A 16,460-nucleotide genomic window follows, 5' to 3' on the forward strand; every position below is an offset into this window, starting at 1 on the left:
TGCCCCCATCCACAGGGCACAAGTGGTCACTGAATGGCTTGATGAGCATGAAAACAATGTAAACCATTTCTCCATCACCAGATCTCAACACAACTGAGCACGATTGAACTTATGATAGAATTTCTCATGGAAGAATGGTATCGCATCCCTCCAAAAGAGTTCCAGACACTTGTAGAATCTATGCCAAGGTGCATTGAAGCTGTTCTGGCTCCTGGTGGCGCAACGGTACTTTATGATGGCCTTTCATTTATGTTGGCAGCCAGCCCTCAACCCCGTCTGTCCTCATATTTCATCACTAGGGACAGGAGTTTTTCCTGCCCATGTGACCTGACCAGGCCCCAGCTACAGACTATATTTAGGGCCCAGCTTTTCCTGGGTCAGGTCACATGGTCAGGAAAAAGTGTAGTGTAGTATAGTATATTTTAGGGGACGTTACTGTATTGTAGTATAGTATAGTGGAGCTTACTGTATTGTAGTGTAATATAGTATATTATAGTGGAGCTTACTGTATTGTAGTATAGTATATTGTATTGGAGCTTACTCTATTGTAGTATAGTATATTTATAGTGGAGCTTACTGTATTGTAGTGTAGTATATTTATAGTGGAGCTTACTGTATTGTAGTGTAGTATATTATAGTGGAGCTTACTGTATTGTAGTGTCGTGCAGTATATTATAGTGGAGCTTACTGTATTGTAGTGTCGTGCAGTATATTATAGTGGAGCTTACTGTATTGTAGTGTAGTATAGTATATTATAGTGGAGCTTACTGCAGTGTAAAGTATAGTGGAGCTTATTGTGGAGTAGTATAGCCTAGTGTAGTGAAGTGCATTTTGCTGCAGTGTAGTGTAATATAGTGTAGTGTATTGCAGTGAAGTGTAGGGTAGTATAGTGTAGGGTAGCGTAGTGTACTGTAGAATACTGTAGTGTAGTGCGCTGAGGTTCAGTATAGTACAGTGTAACATAGCTTAGTTTAATGTAGTGTAGTAAAGTGTATTGCAATATAGTGCAGTGTAGTGTAACGTATTGTAATATAGTGCAGGGTAGCGTAGTGTAATGTAAAGAAGAAAAGTGTAGCGTAATGTGGTGCACGGTAGCGTAGGGTAGCGTTACGGAATGTAGCATAGCATAGCCTAGTGTAGTGAGGGCTTCCACCCAGACTGACCCAGAGGGAGTAGGAGCTCTTGAGGTGGGCCTGGTTGGCCTGGGCCAGGGTGCTGTGAGGGTGCTGGCTGGGGGAGGACAGCTCACTGCCCTGAGGCTGGCCCTGGCTCAGTCTCTGGGGCCACACAAAGTCATACTCTGTCTGCATCTCGGAATGCTTCCTCCTCTGGATGATCTGGGAGAGAGAAAAGGAGAGGGGGGAGAGAGAAAAACGGAGAGGGGGAGAGAGAAAAGGAGAGGGGGGAGAGAGAAAAGGAGAGGGGGGAGAGAGAAAGGAGAGGGGAGAGAGAGAAAAGGAGAGAAAAGGAGAGGGGAGAGAGAAGGAGAGAAGAGAGAAGGAGAGAAGAGAGAGAAGGGGGGAGAGAGAGAAGGAGAGAGAGAAGGAGAGGGAGGAGAGAGAAGGAAAGGGGAAGAGAGAAGGAAAGGGGGAGAGAGAAGGAAAGGGGGAGAGAGAAGGGGGGAGAGAAGGAGAGAGAGAAGGAGAGAGAGAAGGAGAGAGAGAGATACAGAATGAAAGAGGGCAATGCTAATGTGATGTCACTAAAAACTTCACACCAAACATAAAAGTTACTTTTTGTACGATGGTTGTGGCCAGTTCCTCTATAAGCTCTTCTTTGTGGTCCCGTAGGTAGCGAGCCTCATTCTGCTTCTCCTGCAACACAGACGTCAAGCCCAGTCACAACTACCATAAAACAAGCTTTTCTACAAGCACTAAAACCAAACCCTCATCCAAATAGCTCCAAACCAAAAGAGACAGAAAGACGGACATGGAGAGGGAAAGAGAGAAAGAGATAGAAAGAGAGAGGGATGGATCGGTAGAGAAAGAAGGGAGGAAGAGAAGGAGTGTTGCCTCACCAAGCTGTCACTGAATTCCTCTGCGTTGGTGATGGCTTCCTCTATGGCCTCCTCAGCAACGCGCAGGGCAACCGTGAGGGTCTCTGCCATGCTGTGTCCTGCCAACACACGCACCAACACGTTTACTTACAGCGCTCTCAGGAGTGGTCATTACCTAAATGGCAGATTTAATTAGAGATACAGTATAATAGACAAACAAAACATTACCGCTGCAGAGAGAATGCAATTACTGCTGTCTGAGTGTGTGCACGAGTCTCTCGCTCTCTGTGTGTGTGTGTGTGTGTGTGTATATATACACACACACACACACACATACATACATACATACATACATACATACATACGTGTTTGGGAGTCTGTTTTAGGAGGGGCAGATAAGCACACTGTGGTCTTGTCATTTGCTGTGGTGACTCATGTCAGGGATGGGGTGTCGTGTGGCTGTGTTGACTCGTGTCAGGGCTGTGGTGGAGTGCTGCTGTGGTGACTCGTGTTAAGACTGGTGGAGTGCGGCTGTGGTGACTCATGTCAGGGCTGGGGTGGAGTGCGGCTGTGGTGACTCATGTCAGGGCTGTGGTGGAGTGCTGCTGTGGTGGAGTGCTGCTGTGCTGACTCGTGTCAGGGCTGTGGTGGAGTGCTGCTGTGGTGACTCATGTCAGGGCTGTGGTGGAGTGCTGCTGTGGTGACTCGTGTCAGGGCTGTGGTGGAGTGCGGCTGTGGTGACTCGTGTCAGGGCTGGGATGGAGTGCTGCTGTGGTGACTCGTGTCAGGGCTGGGGTGGAGTGCTGCTGTGGTGACTCATGTCAGGGCTGTGGTGGAGTGCTGCTGTGCTGACTCGTGTCAGGGCTGTGGTGGAGTGCTGCTGTGGTGACTCATGTCAGGGCTGGGGTGGAGTGCTGCTGTGATTACTGTGATTCACAAACACAAGTGGCCGACTGGGAGGGTCACAGACCTCTGGAACAAGAAGACCATGCAGCAGTGTGTGTGTGTGTGTGTTGCTGTGTCATGCTGTGGCTATATGCAATAAGCTAGTATGATGAAACAGATATAGCTAGTATGACCATTAATCATTGGTTGGGTTCTATATGAGGTTGTGTACCTTCACTCTGCCTGTAGAAGGTTGAGTCACTACCACAGACGCTGCCATCATTGTCATTGCTTCCGTCGTGAACACCGCTTTCTACAGGGGAGAAAGAGACAGAGGTTAGAGGTCAGAGGTTAGCTACGGACTGTGCTGGGAGGAACCTAGGCTCACACTGAGAGCCTCACCTCAGCCTCATCAGCAGAGGAGAGCAATGATATGAAACAGGAGGAAACAGTAGGGCAGAGAACCTACGACACTGCTCCAGTTCATTTCAACACATCCCTTCTTTCAGCCGTGTGTAGTGTACTGTAGTGTATGCGTGTGTGTATGAACCGTGGGTGTGTTTGCCTGCGTAGTGTTGTCTCTTCATAAACCACACACCATTTGCAGAGGGCCATTTGTTGGCAGATATGTATCCCATAGGGCCATCTGTTTTCTCCGGGAGGTCTTTCATCGACTTTTTAGTTCCTCTCACGGGAACAATCGACTTCCTTCAATTAGCAGCTAAGATCCACAGCTCTGGGACGAACACCGGTGGTACAGCTGAAATGATCACCCTGCCACAGCCTGTGCCTATGAAGTACTGGGCTGAACTGTGTGTGTGTGTGTGTGTGTGTGTGTGTGTGTGTGTGTGTGTATATAGAGGCTGAGGCTGTGACGACTTCAGCGGTGACACGAAACACTTGGAACCTAGAAGTGGGAGTCGCGGCAAGGCACTATGACTTCTCTGAGTGTCTGTGTGCAGTGAGGCTGAAACTGCAGTGACATTTGGGACAAGGCGAGCAGACAGAGTTGCTTGTGTTGGTCTGTCCGTCTGTAGTGGGACTCTGCTTGGTCAGGCATAGGAGAGGTTGACTTGTGTGTTAACCGTTTTAGTCCTCTCCGACTGAAGAGGGAGTCGTCAGCCTTTCAGTTCTTCTTTGATCCGACAAGAACTCCCACCAATGTCTTCTTCATCCACATCACGGTCCTGTGTCCTCCCGGCCTTCCGCTTCCTCCCCTGTTCCTCCTCCTCTTTCTGTCATCGTTCGACCATCCCGCCACTCCTCTCTGGAGTATGTTTGGCCATCTGATGGATTGTTTTTTTCCCCTCTGATAATAAGTGAGATTCGTGGCCCCACAACTCCACCATGGCGTATGGTTTAAGTCAGCTTCCTGAATGCGTCTCAAACTCTTCAGGTCAGCTTCATTAAATGCCACTCCAAAGGCCTCGCTCTCCTCTGCTCTGTTTTAGATACAGCCTGTGTGTGTGTGTGTGTGTCTGTTCATTGTGACTTAAAGGAGAGATACAGCCAACAACAACATGCAGTATATTACCCAGCATAAATAAAGTCTGAAATCATGGACGCAGTTGGACAGGGAGATACACTGGCACCGCTGACGATGACCGCGTCCTAATGAAGGAAGTGCAGCAACAACAACGGCCTGGAAACAAACAGGATCACAAGATGGAGGCCGCGTGGTATTTTGTTTACTGACGCTTCTCTGTTTCTTTATTTCGTTTTCTCACTTCCCCTGTCTTTTTGTCTACATCTCTCTCGCCCTCATACACACAGCCACACTCTTTTTTCCCCCTCTCTATTTCCTTGTCACACACACACACTTTCTGAGGATGCTGAGGATGTGAGAACTAGATGTATGGCAAAGTGAGTGATTCCCTGGGTAACAAGTGTCATTGTTGCAGGTGACCCTGTCTGTCATCTTTCACAGCAATGTCCACCGCCTGACGCTTCAACATCCAGGTAGACAAGTCTGACCGAACACGTGAAACCCGCAGATTTAACCATGACACAACACCCCGCCACGCACTGTCATGACCCTCTCCTGAATCGTTTCGACCCTCCACACCGAACAGAGCCCCTCCCCACCTGCACTGGGCGTGTCCTCATCAAACCAGGAAGCTTACGTCATCTCATGTCAGTTTATTACCGAGAGATGGAGAGAGATCTATCTTTACTGTTCCTGTTTCATTTCTTCTCATTGACCACAGTCTCACCTTTTCCACACAGACGGCTCGGGAGGGGAGTCACTCGATATCACCATGACTACCCTGCCGACGGCAGCACCGGGCTGTGTGTGTGTGTGTGAGAGAGACACTCCTGTCGGTAAAGCTCCACTTAAAAGGTAAAGTTCCTCCAGCAGCAGTCCAGACAGCTAGCTTTCAATTATATTACAGCATCTGCCATCGTACGCTTTCCCAGCGCACGCGCACACACACACACACACACACACACCTTTCAGCAATGACTGGGCCTTCATTTACACCATGGCAGCTCACACACCAACAGTAAGAGAAAGAGAGAGAAAGACAGACGAAGAGAAAGAGAGAGAGAGGGCGGGGGGATTGAGAGAGCCAGAGAGAGGAAGTGAGAGAGAGAACAAGCAAGAGAGGGATAGAAAGAGAGAGAGAGAGTTTGTGAATGAGAAATGCACTGGGACTAAACCTGACTGTTCCATCTGCTGCATGTTGTAGTGAAACATACTGGCCACTAGGGGCAATGCAGATCAGGTGTCATTAGGGGTTGAGATGAGAAGGGCATGGTGGATTTCTGTTCTGTTCTCCACCTACCAATTGTGTTCTGACACCAACAACGCCTCTCCAATAATTAGTTGGGTGGCACTGTGTGTGTGTGTGAGAGAGGGAGAGAGAAAGAGAAGAAGTGTGTGCGTGTATGTTGGTTTTTGTGTGTCCTTAAACGTTTTCAAACGTCTGACAGATAGTTAGTAACAGATTAATATATCTTTGACACCAGAGTCACTTAAGGTCACATCATGACATCACCTTAAGCTTCTGTGGGACCGTAGCACTACACTATGCCATCCTGTAAACAACAAGCACACACACAAACCCGCGAGTGCATACGCACAAGTACGGGGACACAGATGCACGGACCGCACACACAAAAACACACATTTGCATATGTACATAAACCCCCACATACACACAAACCATTCACAATCGGTTCACAAAAGAACACACACAACTACTCAAGTCCTGACAGACATATCGCAGATACACTCCTGGTGCCGCATGTCACCGATGTGACAGCGTTTGGCATTGTGTGTTTCGCCACAGACACACACATTTCAGGACAGGGCTGTGTGTGAGACACTAATGTTCTAAAACCAGAGACAGCAGCAGGAAGCAGGAGAGAGACAACAAGGTCAACAGTCACCGATTCACTGGGTTGGCTAGAGCTATACGTATAGTACCTATTACATTTACATTACATTTAAGTCATTTAGCAGACGCTCTTATCCAGAGCGACTTACAAATTGGTGAATTCACCTTCTGACATCCAGTGGAACAGCCACTTTACCGATTAAATCGGGCCGATTAATTAATTATGGTCGATTATGGTCGATCATAACAATCGGAAATCTGTATTTCTGGACACCGATTTGTTTTTTTACACCTTTACTTAATCTTTATTTAACTAGGCAAGTCAATTAAGAACACATTCTTATTTTCAATGACTGCCTAAGAGCGGTGGGTGGGTTGACTGTCGTGTTCAGGGGCAGAATGACAGATTTGTACCTTGTCAGCTCGGGTGATTCAATCTTGCAACCTTACAGTTAACTAGTCCAACGCTCGAACCACCTGCCTCTCATTGCACTCCACGAGGAGACTGCCTGTTACGCGAATGCAGTAAGCCAAGGTAAGTTGCTAGCTAGCATTAAACTTATCTTATAAAAAAACAATCAATAATAATCACTAGTTACACTAGTAATATCGTCAACCATGTGTAGTTATCTATCGTGTCCTGCGTTGCATATAATCGATGCGGTGCGTATTCGCGAAAAAGGCCTGTTCTTACGCCAATGGGTACCTAACCATAAACATCAATGCCTTTGTTAAAATCAATACACAGAAGTATATATTTTTAAACCTGCATATTTAGCTAAAATAAATCCAGGTTAGCAGGCAATATTAACCAGGTGAAATTGTGTCCCTTTTCTTGTGTTCACTGCACGCATAGTCAGTGTATATGCAACAGTTTGGGCCGCCTAATTTGCCAGAATTTTACGTAATTATGACATAACATTGAAGGTTGTGCAATGTAACAGGAATATTTAGACTTATGGATGCCACCCGTTAAATAGAGTACGGAACGGTTCCGTATTTCACTGAAAGAATAAATGTCTTGTTTTCGAGATGATAGTTTCCGGATTCGACCATATTAATGACCTAAGGCTCGTATTTCTGTGTGTTATTATGTTATAAGTCCGTGATTTGATAGAGCAGTCTGACTGAGCGGTGGTAGGCACCAGCAGGCCACTAAGCATTCATTCAAACAGCACTTCCGTGCATTTTGCCAGCAGCTCTTCATTGTGTTGCAAGCGTTGCGCTGTTTATGACTTTATGACAAGCCTATCAACTCCCGAAATTAGGATGGTGTAACCGATGTGAAATGGCTAGCTAGTTAGCGGGTGCGCGCTAATAGTATTTCAAACATCACTCGCTCTGACATTTTTGACATTCATTTTTCTGGATTTTTGTTGTTGTTATTCTGTCTCTCACTGTTCAAATAAACCTACCATAAAAATTATAGACGGATCATTTCTTTGTCAGTGGGCAAACGTACAAAATCAGCAGGGGATCAAATACTTTTTTCCCTCACTGTATATCATTTTGTAATTTAGGTGAATTATCCCTTTAAAAAATGGCAACGGCGTTAAAACCAACCTTCATTCACCTGTGATTTTCAAGTGGGCAGAAAGTGATCTATTACTTTCAAATACTATCTGCTCTTTTCGAAGGCGCTTGACTTTTCCTTAAGTTTGTCAAAATCTCCTCAATGCAAACCAACAGCTGCAGTCAGATCTCCCCACTTTCAGATCAATCGAGGTATAGTTTGTTATGTCAACAAAATGTGCCTTCATACATTGTGGGCTCAGATCAGTGGTGTAAAGTACTTAAGTAGTACTTTAAAGTATTTTTTACTTAAGTCGATTTTTGGGGGGGCATCTGTACTTTACTTTACTATTTATATTTTTTGACAACTTCTACTTCACTACATTCCTAAATAAAATAATGTACTTTTTACTCCATACATTTTCCCTGACACCCAAAAGTACTTGTTACATTTTGACAGGAAAATGGCCCAATTCACACACTTATCAAGAGAACATCACTGTTCATCCCTACTGCCTCTGATCTGGCAGACTCACTAAACACAAATGCTTTTTTTTGCAAATTAATGTCAGTGTTGTAGTGTGCCCCTGGCTATCCGTAAATAAATAAAAATACAATGCTGTCTCGTTTGCATAATATAAGGATTTGAAATTATGAATACATTTACTTTTGATACCTAAGTAGATTTGAGCAATTCCATTTACTTTTGATACTTAAGTATATTTTAAAAACAAAATGCTTTTAGACTTTTCCTCAAGCAGTATTTAACTGGGTGACTTTCACTTTTACTTAAGTCATTTCCTATGAAGGTATATTTACTTTTACTCACGTATGACAATTGAGTACTTTTCCCCACCACTGACTCAGACAAATACAACATGTCTTCATCCAGTATTTCTACAGCACCATGGCCTTGACCAGTTATGGGTACATCTTTACAGTCTCTTCCCTTTCAATCTAATATACGAGGAAGAGGAGGAGGGAGAAAACACTCAATGGTGAGGAGGACATTCTCAGGGACAACGCACATGGCCACACAAACACGCACGCGCCAGTACGGTGTGATGCAGTGGTGCGTGCTTGTGACTCTCATGCAGTATAATCTGTTCAGCTCATCTGAAATGGGAGCCCCTGCGGCAGCTAGCAGCTCATCCCATTTTGTCCCTGTGTGATATAAGAGTGGCAGTGAGAGGAGAGGAGGAGAGGGGAGGATAGGGGATCAGATGGGGACAGCTGGGAAGACAGATTGGTACAGGAGGGCCCTTTGGACTGTACAGGGACACAGACAGACAGTGGAGCTGATTGGACCAACAGCCACCAGTCAGGTGGACAAAGAGTCACCAGTCAACACAACGGTAGTGGAGCTTGATCCTCCTAATGCTTCAAACAGTACCAGTCAAAAACACCTACTCATTCAAGGGTTTTCCTTTATTTTGACTATTTTCTACATTGTAGAACAAAAGTGAAGACATCAACACTATGAAACATCACACATGGAATCATGTTGAAACCAAAAAAGTGTTACACACAAAAATATATTTTATATTTGAGATTCTTCAAAGTAGCCACCCTTTGCCTTGATGACAGCTTTGAACACACTTGGCATTCTCTCAACCAGCTTCACCTGGAATAACTTGCAACAGTCTTGAAGGAGTTCTTACATATGCTGGGCACTTGTTGGCTGCTTTTCCTTCACCCGCTGCAGAATGCTGTGGTAGACATGCTGGTTAAGTGTGCCTTGAATTCTAAATAAATCACAGACAGTGTCACCAGCAAAGCACCCCGACACCATCATACCACCTCCTCCACGATGCACGGTGGGAACCACACACGTTGCGATCATCCGTTCAGCTACTCTGCGTCTCACAAAGACACGGCGGTTGAAACCAAAAATCTCAAATTTGGACTCATCAGATCAAAGGACAGATTTCCACTGGTCTAATGTCCATTGCTCGTGTGTCTTGGCACAAGCAAGTCTCTTCTTATTGGTGTCCTTTAGTAGTGGTGTCTTTGCAGCAATTCGACCATGAAAGGCCTGATTCACACAGTCTCTTCTGAACAGTTGATGTTGAGATGTGTCTGTTACCTGAACTCTGAGAGGCATTTATTTGGGCTGCAATTTCGGAGGCTGGTAGCTCTGATGAACTTATCCTCTGCAGCAGAGGTAACTCTGGGTCTTCCTTTCCTGTGGAGGTCCTCATGAGAGCGAGTTTCATCCTAGCGCTTGATGGTTTTTGCGACAGCACTTATTTGAGCTGTTCTTGCCATAATATGGACTTGGTATTTTACCAAATAGGGCTATCTTCTGTATGCCATCCCAATGATTGGCTCAAAAGCATTACCTTCTCTGGGATAGGGGGCAGCATTTTCACTTTTGGATGAAAAGCGTGCCCAGAGTAAACTGCCTCCTACTCAGTCCTAGATGCTAATATATGCATATTATTGTTAGTATTGGAAAGAAAACACTGAAGTTTCTAAAACTGTTTGAATGATGTCTGTGAGTACAACATAACTCATATGGCAGGCAAAAACCAGAGAAAAAATCCAAACAAGAAGTGGGTAATCTGAGGTTTGTTGTTTTTGAACTCAGCACCTATCGAATACACAGTGGGATATTGGTTGTTGCAATTCCTAAGGCTTCCACTAGATGTCAACCATCTTTAGAAACTTGTTTCAGGCTTCTACTATAAAGGAGGGGGGAATGAGGGCTCTTTGAGACAGTGGTCTGCCAGCAGCATCGATCTCAGTCACGCACATTCACATGAGAGGTAGCTCTCGTTCCATTGCTTTTCTACAGACAATGGAATTCTCCGGTTGGAACATTGTTGAACATTTATGATAAAAACATCCTAAAGATTGATTCTATACATAGTTTGATATATTTCTACGACCTGTTATATAACTTTTTGAACTATGTCCGACTTTCGGCTGGACATGCACGCGCGTTTTGGATTTGTTTACCAAACGCCCTAACAAAAGGAGGTATACGGACATAAATTATGGACTTAATCGAAGAAATCAACCATTTATTGTCGACCTGGGATTCCTGGGAGTGAATTCTGATGAAGATCAAAGTTAAGTGAATATTTACAATGCTATTTCTGACTAATGTTGACTGCGCAACATGGCGGATATTTCTTTTGGCTGGTTTGGGCTCTGAGCACCGTACTGAGATTATGCTTTTTCCGTAAAGTGTTTTTGAAATCTGGCACAGCGGTTGCATTAAGGAGAAGTGTATCTAAAGTTCCATGCATAACACTTGAATTTTCATCAACATTTATAATGAGTATTTCTGTGAATTGATGTGGCTCTCTGCAAAATCACTGCATGTTTTGGAACTACTGAACATAACACGCCAATGTAAAATGAGATTTTTGGATATAAAATATGCACTTTATCGAACAAAACATACATGTATTTTGTAACATGAAGTCCTATGAGTGTCATCTGATGAAGATCATCAAAATGTAGTGATTCTTTATCTTTATTTGCGCTTATTGTGACTCCTCTCGTTGGCTGGAAAAATGGCTTGGTTTTTCTGTGACTTGGTGCTGACCTAACATAATCGTTTGTGGAGCTTTCGCTGTAAAGCATTTTTGAAATCAGACAATGTGGCTGGATTAACGAGAATTGTATCTTTAAAATGGTGCCTAATACTTGCATGTTTGAGAAATTTGATTTATGAGATTTTTGTTGATTTGTATTTGGCGCCCTGCAATTTCATTGGCTGTTGGCCGCTAGCGGAACCCCATTCCCAGACAAGTTAAGGAAAGAAATTCCACATATGATCTTTTAACAAGGCACACCTATTAATTTAAATGTATTCCAGGTGACTACCTCATGAAGCTGGTTAAGAGAATACCAAGAGTGTGCAAAGCTGTAATCAAGACAAAGGGTGGCTACTTTGAAGAATCTCAAATATAAGTTATATTTTGATTTGTTTAACACTTTTTTGGTAACTACATGATTCCATGTCAGTTATTTCATAGTTTAGAAAAGAGTAACTGTAGAAAACAGTCAAAATGAAATAAAAACCCTGAAATGAGTAGGTGTGTCCAAACCTTTGACTGGCACTGTAACTGTTATGACTAGCAGCTGTTCCGGTAGGCTGGCGAAGAAAATACAGTGGCCTTATTCCTGCCATGACAGCCTGTTCCACATCAGCATTGGAAGTCGGAGGTGTACCCCTCTGTTCAATCACCTCTTCCCTTTAAAAGGGTCAATCTGGGATTTGAAAAAACATTTTTTGGACTTTTAAATTGATGATATAGAGAGCTATGAATTATTGATGTATATAAAACTTTTAAAAACCCCATCGCACCGCTGTCGTTGTTTGAATTACAGATTGCCCCTTTAACCCGCTGTGCTATACCACGGTAATATCCCCTAACTCTACACACTCCAACCGACCAGGCTGATGGGGGTAGGGGGAAACAATGGCATCTGGATTATGAGAGGATGAGGGCAGATAAAACGTGTCTCTACTGTTCCCACAGCAGGAACTAATCATTCAGAGGGCCAAAGTGGCCCAGGCCACTGAGGGGATTTACGACCCAGCAAGCAGAGCAGCTGCCGCCCCCATCACCACCACCCCACCCAGGCCGAGCAGCATGGCCACTCTTCTTTCCCCCATTAGGCTTACTGAGCAGCAGCCGTAACGCTAGCTGTCTGCTAATATTACACAAGGATTACCCCTCTCAAACCTCAGGGATTAGTACCATCTACTGTGTCCAGGAGGCTGGCCAGTGGTGGATGATGAGTGTGTTTGGGTATAAGAGAGAGATGACATGTGTGGGGGAAGGGGGGTGAGGGAGTGAGTGTGTGGATAGAAAAAGAGATAATGTGTGCATACGAAAGAGAGAACGTGTGTGTGTGTGTGACAGTCGGTATTAGAGGGAAAGCGGAGCTGTGTATATCCGATGGCCATTGGTTCTGTTTCTCACCACATGACTTGTGAGGCAAGGGACTGTGGTTCTCTCTACTGTATGTGCACGAGTGGAAATGTGACGCAAGACCTTTTGCCCCCTGTAGTTGAGTTACTGACTGAGAGCTGTTAATGCGCATTAAACAACATAGCACACATAATGGGCCAGGCAGTAGTATAGACAGGGGCCATAGAAGAATAGAGAGATATTTGGTCATTAAATTAAGCTGGACCAAGGCACTCTTCATATAATTAAAATACTTTTTTTGGGGTGGAATGTTCAATAGATATTTGAAACTCCAGAGATATGACACTGTTATGCACAGGAAGACAGAGAGAGGGAGAGAGTTTGCTTTGGACTGACGCAGTCATGAATGGCCACGAGGACGCTTTTACATGTACCTGGTAGATCCAAGATGCCTCCTCTCTCCACTATGTGATTCCTGTAGAGCGTCTTCAAAACCTTGGCACTGCCGAACCTCTTGAAGCGGCTCTTCACGTTGTTATAGTACCATTCTAGAGACTGGGTCCGCAATATCCTGGAGAGGAGAAGAAAGAGACAGAGGAGAGAGAACGAGAGAGAGAAGGGAGAGAGAAGGGAGAGAGAAGGGAGAGAGCGAGCGAGAAGGGAGAGAGAGTCAGTGAAATTAAGCATGGCACAGTAAAGAGGACGGAGAAAAAGCATAAATGATCCAAGGAAAATTTCTAATCACGGCCGAGTCATACTTTGGCACAGCGTCAACAAAGCCATGTGAAAACTCTGTTTAATTTGATGTCTCTGTATTACTGTGGCAGAGCGATGACTACCGTTTCTCTCTTTCAGACAACACTCTGGGAAACAAACTCTTTCCCTTGTGAACAGAGGTCAGTGAGAGAAAGCTGGCTTCTGTCCTGTTCCCCGTCCATGGGGCTACATCTCAAATGGCACCCTTTTCCCCTACTTACATTACAACGAGCCTGTCCTCCTATAGCTCCTTCCACCTGCTTCCTCTGAAACCCATAGGGCTCTGGTCAAAAGTAGTGCGCTATATAGGGTAGAGGATGTCATTTGAGATGCAACCCATGGTGTTATGCCACCACGACTGGCATTGTATTAACTGAGCCATGTAAGCAGTCAAGCAGTCAACAGTCCCATTCACAGCCCCTCTCCAGCACTTCTATGTGAATAATTGCCTTGTTAATCCGATGATCCAATGCCATTTGAGGGTAGTGTGTGTGTGTGTGTGTACGTACACAGTGCATTCGGAAAGTATTCAGACTCCTTGACTTTTTCCACATTTTGTTACATTAGTCTTATTCTAAAATGGATTAAATAAAATGTTTATATATTTTCCCAAAATTTTGAAAAACGTTTTTGCTTTGTCATTATGGGGTATTGTTTGTAGATTGATGAGGGGGGAAAAAAATTATTTAATCAATTTTAGCATATTTTAGCAAAATGTAGGAAAAAGTCCAGGGGTCTGAAAACTTTCGAATGCACTGTATTGTGTATTGAATGCACTGTATTGTGTATTGAATGCACACTGTGTTGTGTATTGTCTGTGCGTGAATGTGTATTGTGTGTGTGTGTGTGTGTGTGTGTGTGTGTGTGTGTGTGTGTGTGTGTGTGTGTGTGTGTGTGTGTGTGTGTGTGTGTGTATTGTGTCAGTACGTATGTTTTATTGAAGTAGGCAAGTCAGTTAAGAACAATTTTTTATTTACAATGACGGCCTACCTCGGCCAAACCTTCCCCTAACTCGGCCATTGGTGCACCGCCCTATGGGACTCCCAATCACGGTCGGTTGGGAAACAGCCCGGAATCGAACCAGGGTCTGCAGTGACGCCTCTAGCACTGAGATGCAGTGCCTTAGACCGCTGCACTACTCAGGAGCCCGTACGTGTGTTTAGTGTGTGATTGGATGCCCCACCCTGTTCCCCATGGCTTGGTGTGGATCTGGAGCCGGAGTGCGTTTGACTGCTCATACTGACCCGACTGCTGTGGTCTGTGTGTTATGTAAGCAGTCATTTATGTTGGAGTGTGTTCTGGTTTACGAAACATGAGGGAAGAGCTCGCCTTGCGCCAGTGTTGCATGGGATTGCGTGAATCTCTGCCAACTTCGTGTTAAATCTCTCCCAAACCACCGCCCGCCCTATTTCATTCACACAGTGGAAAAACCCTGGTCACATACTGTTCACGTAATGCCGGACAAAACGTACTCACACGTGCGCAAACACACACAATACATACACGGAGTGCTGTGCCTAATCTGTTAATTCTATAACGGGATGGTTCTGCATAGAAAAGTTTTGGATGGGCTGTTTTTTCATGTCGCCTATGTCCAAGTCCCTCCTCCCAAAAAATGATAATAATCATTTGGAAATACTTTTTGGGATGGAAAAACTCAGATATGCAGTCTATACTGTAGATAAGCATAAGCCATGGCAAAATGTGTAGAATGGCAGGAAATGTGCTTTAAAACAGCTACAGTGTGTCTTTGCGGAGAACAGGAGGGTCTAGAAAATGTTTGGTCAGTGACCGCACCATAGGCCACGCCTGTGACCACGCCCATCGCCTGAGACCCATTTTGATCCAGAAGAAAACCTGTATATAGGTTATTTACACTGCTCAAAAAAAATAAAGGGAACACTTAAACAACACAATGTAACTCCAAGTCAATCATACTTCTGTGAAATCAAACTGTCCACTTAGGAAGCAACACTGATTGACAATAAATTTCACATGCTGTTGTGCAAATGGAATAGACAACAGGTGGAAATTATAGGCAATTAGCAAGACACCCCCAATAAAGGAGTGGTTCTGCAGGTGGGGACCACAGACTACTTCTCAGTTCCTATGCTTCCTGGTTGATGTTTTGGTCACTTTTGAATGCTGGCGGCGCTTTCACTCTAGTGGTAGCATGAGACGGAGTCTACAACCCACACAAGTGGCTCAGGTAGTGCAGCCCATCCAGCTGTGGCAAGAAGGTTTGCTGTGTCTGTCAGCGTATTGTCCAGAGCATGGAGGCCCTACCAGGAGACAGGCCAGTACATCAGGAGACGTGGAGGAGGCCGTAGGAGGGCAACAACCCAGCAGCAGGACCGCTACCTCCGCCTTTGTGCAAGGAGGAGCACTGCCAGAGCCCTGCAAAATTACCTCCAGCAGGCCACAAATGTGCATGTGTCTGCTCAAACGGTCAGCAACAGACTTCATGAGGGTGGTATGGAGGGCCCGATGTCCACAGGTGGGGGTTGTGCATACAGCCCAACACCGTGCAGGACATTTGGCATTTGCCAGAGAACACCAAGATTGGCAAATTCGCCACTGGCGCCCTGTGCTCTTCACAGATGAAAGCAGGTTCACACTGAGCACGTGACAAGAGTCTGGAGACGCCGTGGAGAACGTTCTGCTGCCTGCAACATCCTCCAGCATGACCGGTTTGGCGGTGGGTCAGTCATGGTGTGGCGGTGGCATTTCTTTGGGGGGGCCGCACAGCCCTCCATGTGCTCGCAGTCAGAGGTAACCTGACTGCCATTAGGTACCGAGATGAGATCCTCAGACCCCTTGTGAGACCATATGCTGGTGCGGTTGGCCCTGGGTTCCTCCTAATGCCAGACAATGCTAGACCTCATGTGGCTGGAGTGTGTCAGTAGTTCCTGCAAGAGGAAGGCATTGATGCTATGGACTGGCCCGCCTGTTCCCCAGACCTGAATCCATTTGAGCACATCTGGGACATAATGTCTCGCTCCATCCACCAACGCTCCCTCAGGAGACCATTCTCCACCTCATCAGGAGCATGCCCAGGCGTTGTAGGGAGGTCATACA

The 16,460-nt window shown here is 45.3% G+C and overlaps 1 protein-coding gene across 1 annotated transcript in view; it reads right to left on the bottom strand.

Annotated features, from left to right (window-relative positions):
• LOC135522584 (rab effector MyRIP-like) overlaps positions 1–16,460 on the bottom strand; it is a 168,746-nt gene that overhangs the window by 12,033 nt on the left and 140,253 nt on the right. The window contains exons 4-8 of the mRNA XM_064948986.1: positions 13,061–13,197; positions 3,114–3,194; positions 2,018–2,115; positions 1,734–1,814; positions 1,164–1,337 (exon numbers count right to left, since the gene is read on the bottom strand). Of these exons, the coding sequence (XP_064805058.1) occupies positions 1,164–1,337; positions 1,734–1,814; positions 2,018–2,115; positions 3,114–3,194; positions 13,061–13,197 (571 nt within the window). The remainder of the gene's footprint in view (positions 1–1,163; positions 1,338–1,733; positions 1,815–2,017; positions 2,116–3,113; positions 3,195–13,060; positions 13,198–16,460) is intronic.

This window comes from Oncorhynchus masou, chromosome 30, assembly GCF_036934945.1.
Source record: "Oncorhynchus masou masou isolate Uvic2021 chromosome 30, UVic_Omas_1.1, whole genome shotgun sequence".
Lineage (NCBI taxonomy): Eukaryota > Metazoa > Chordata > Actinopteri > Salmoniformes > Salmonidae > Oncorhynchus > Oncorhynchus masou.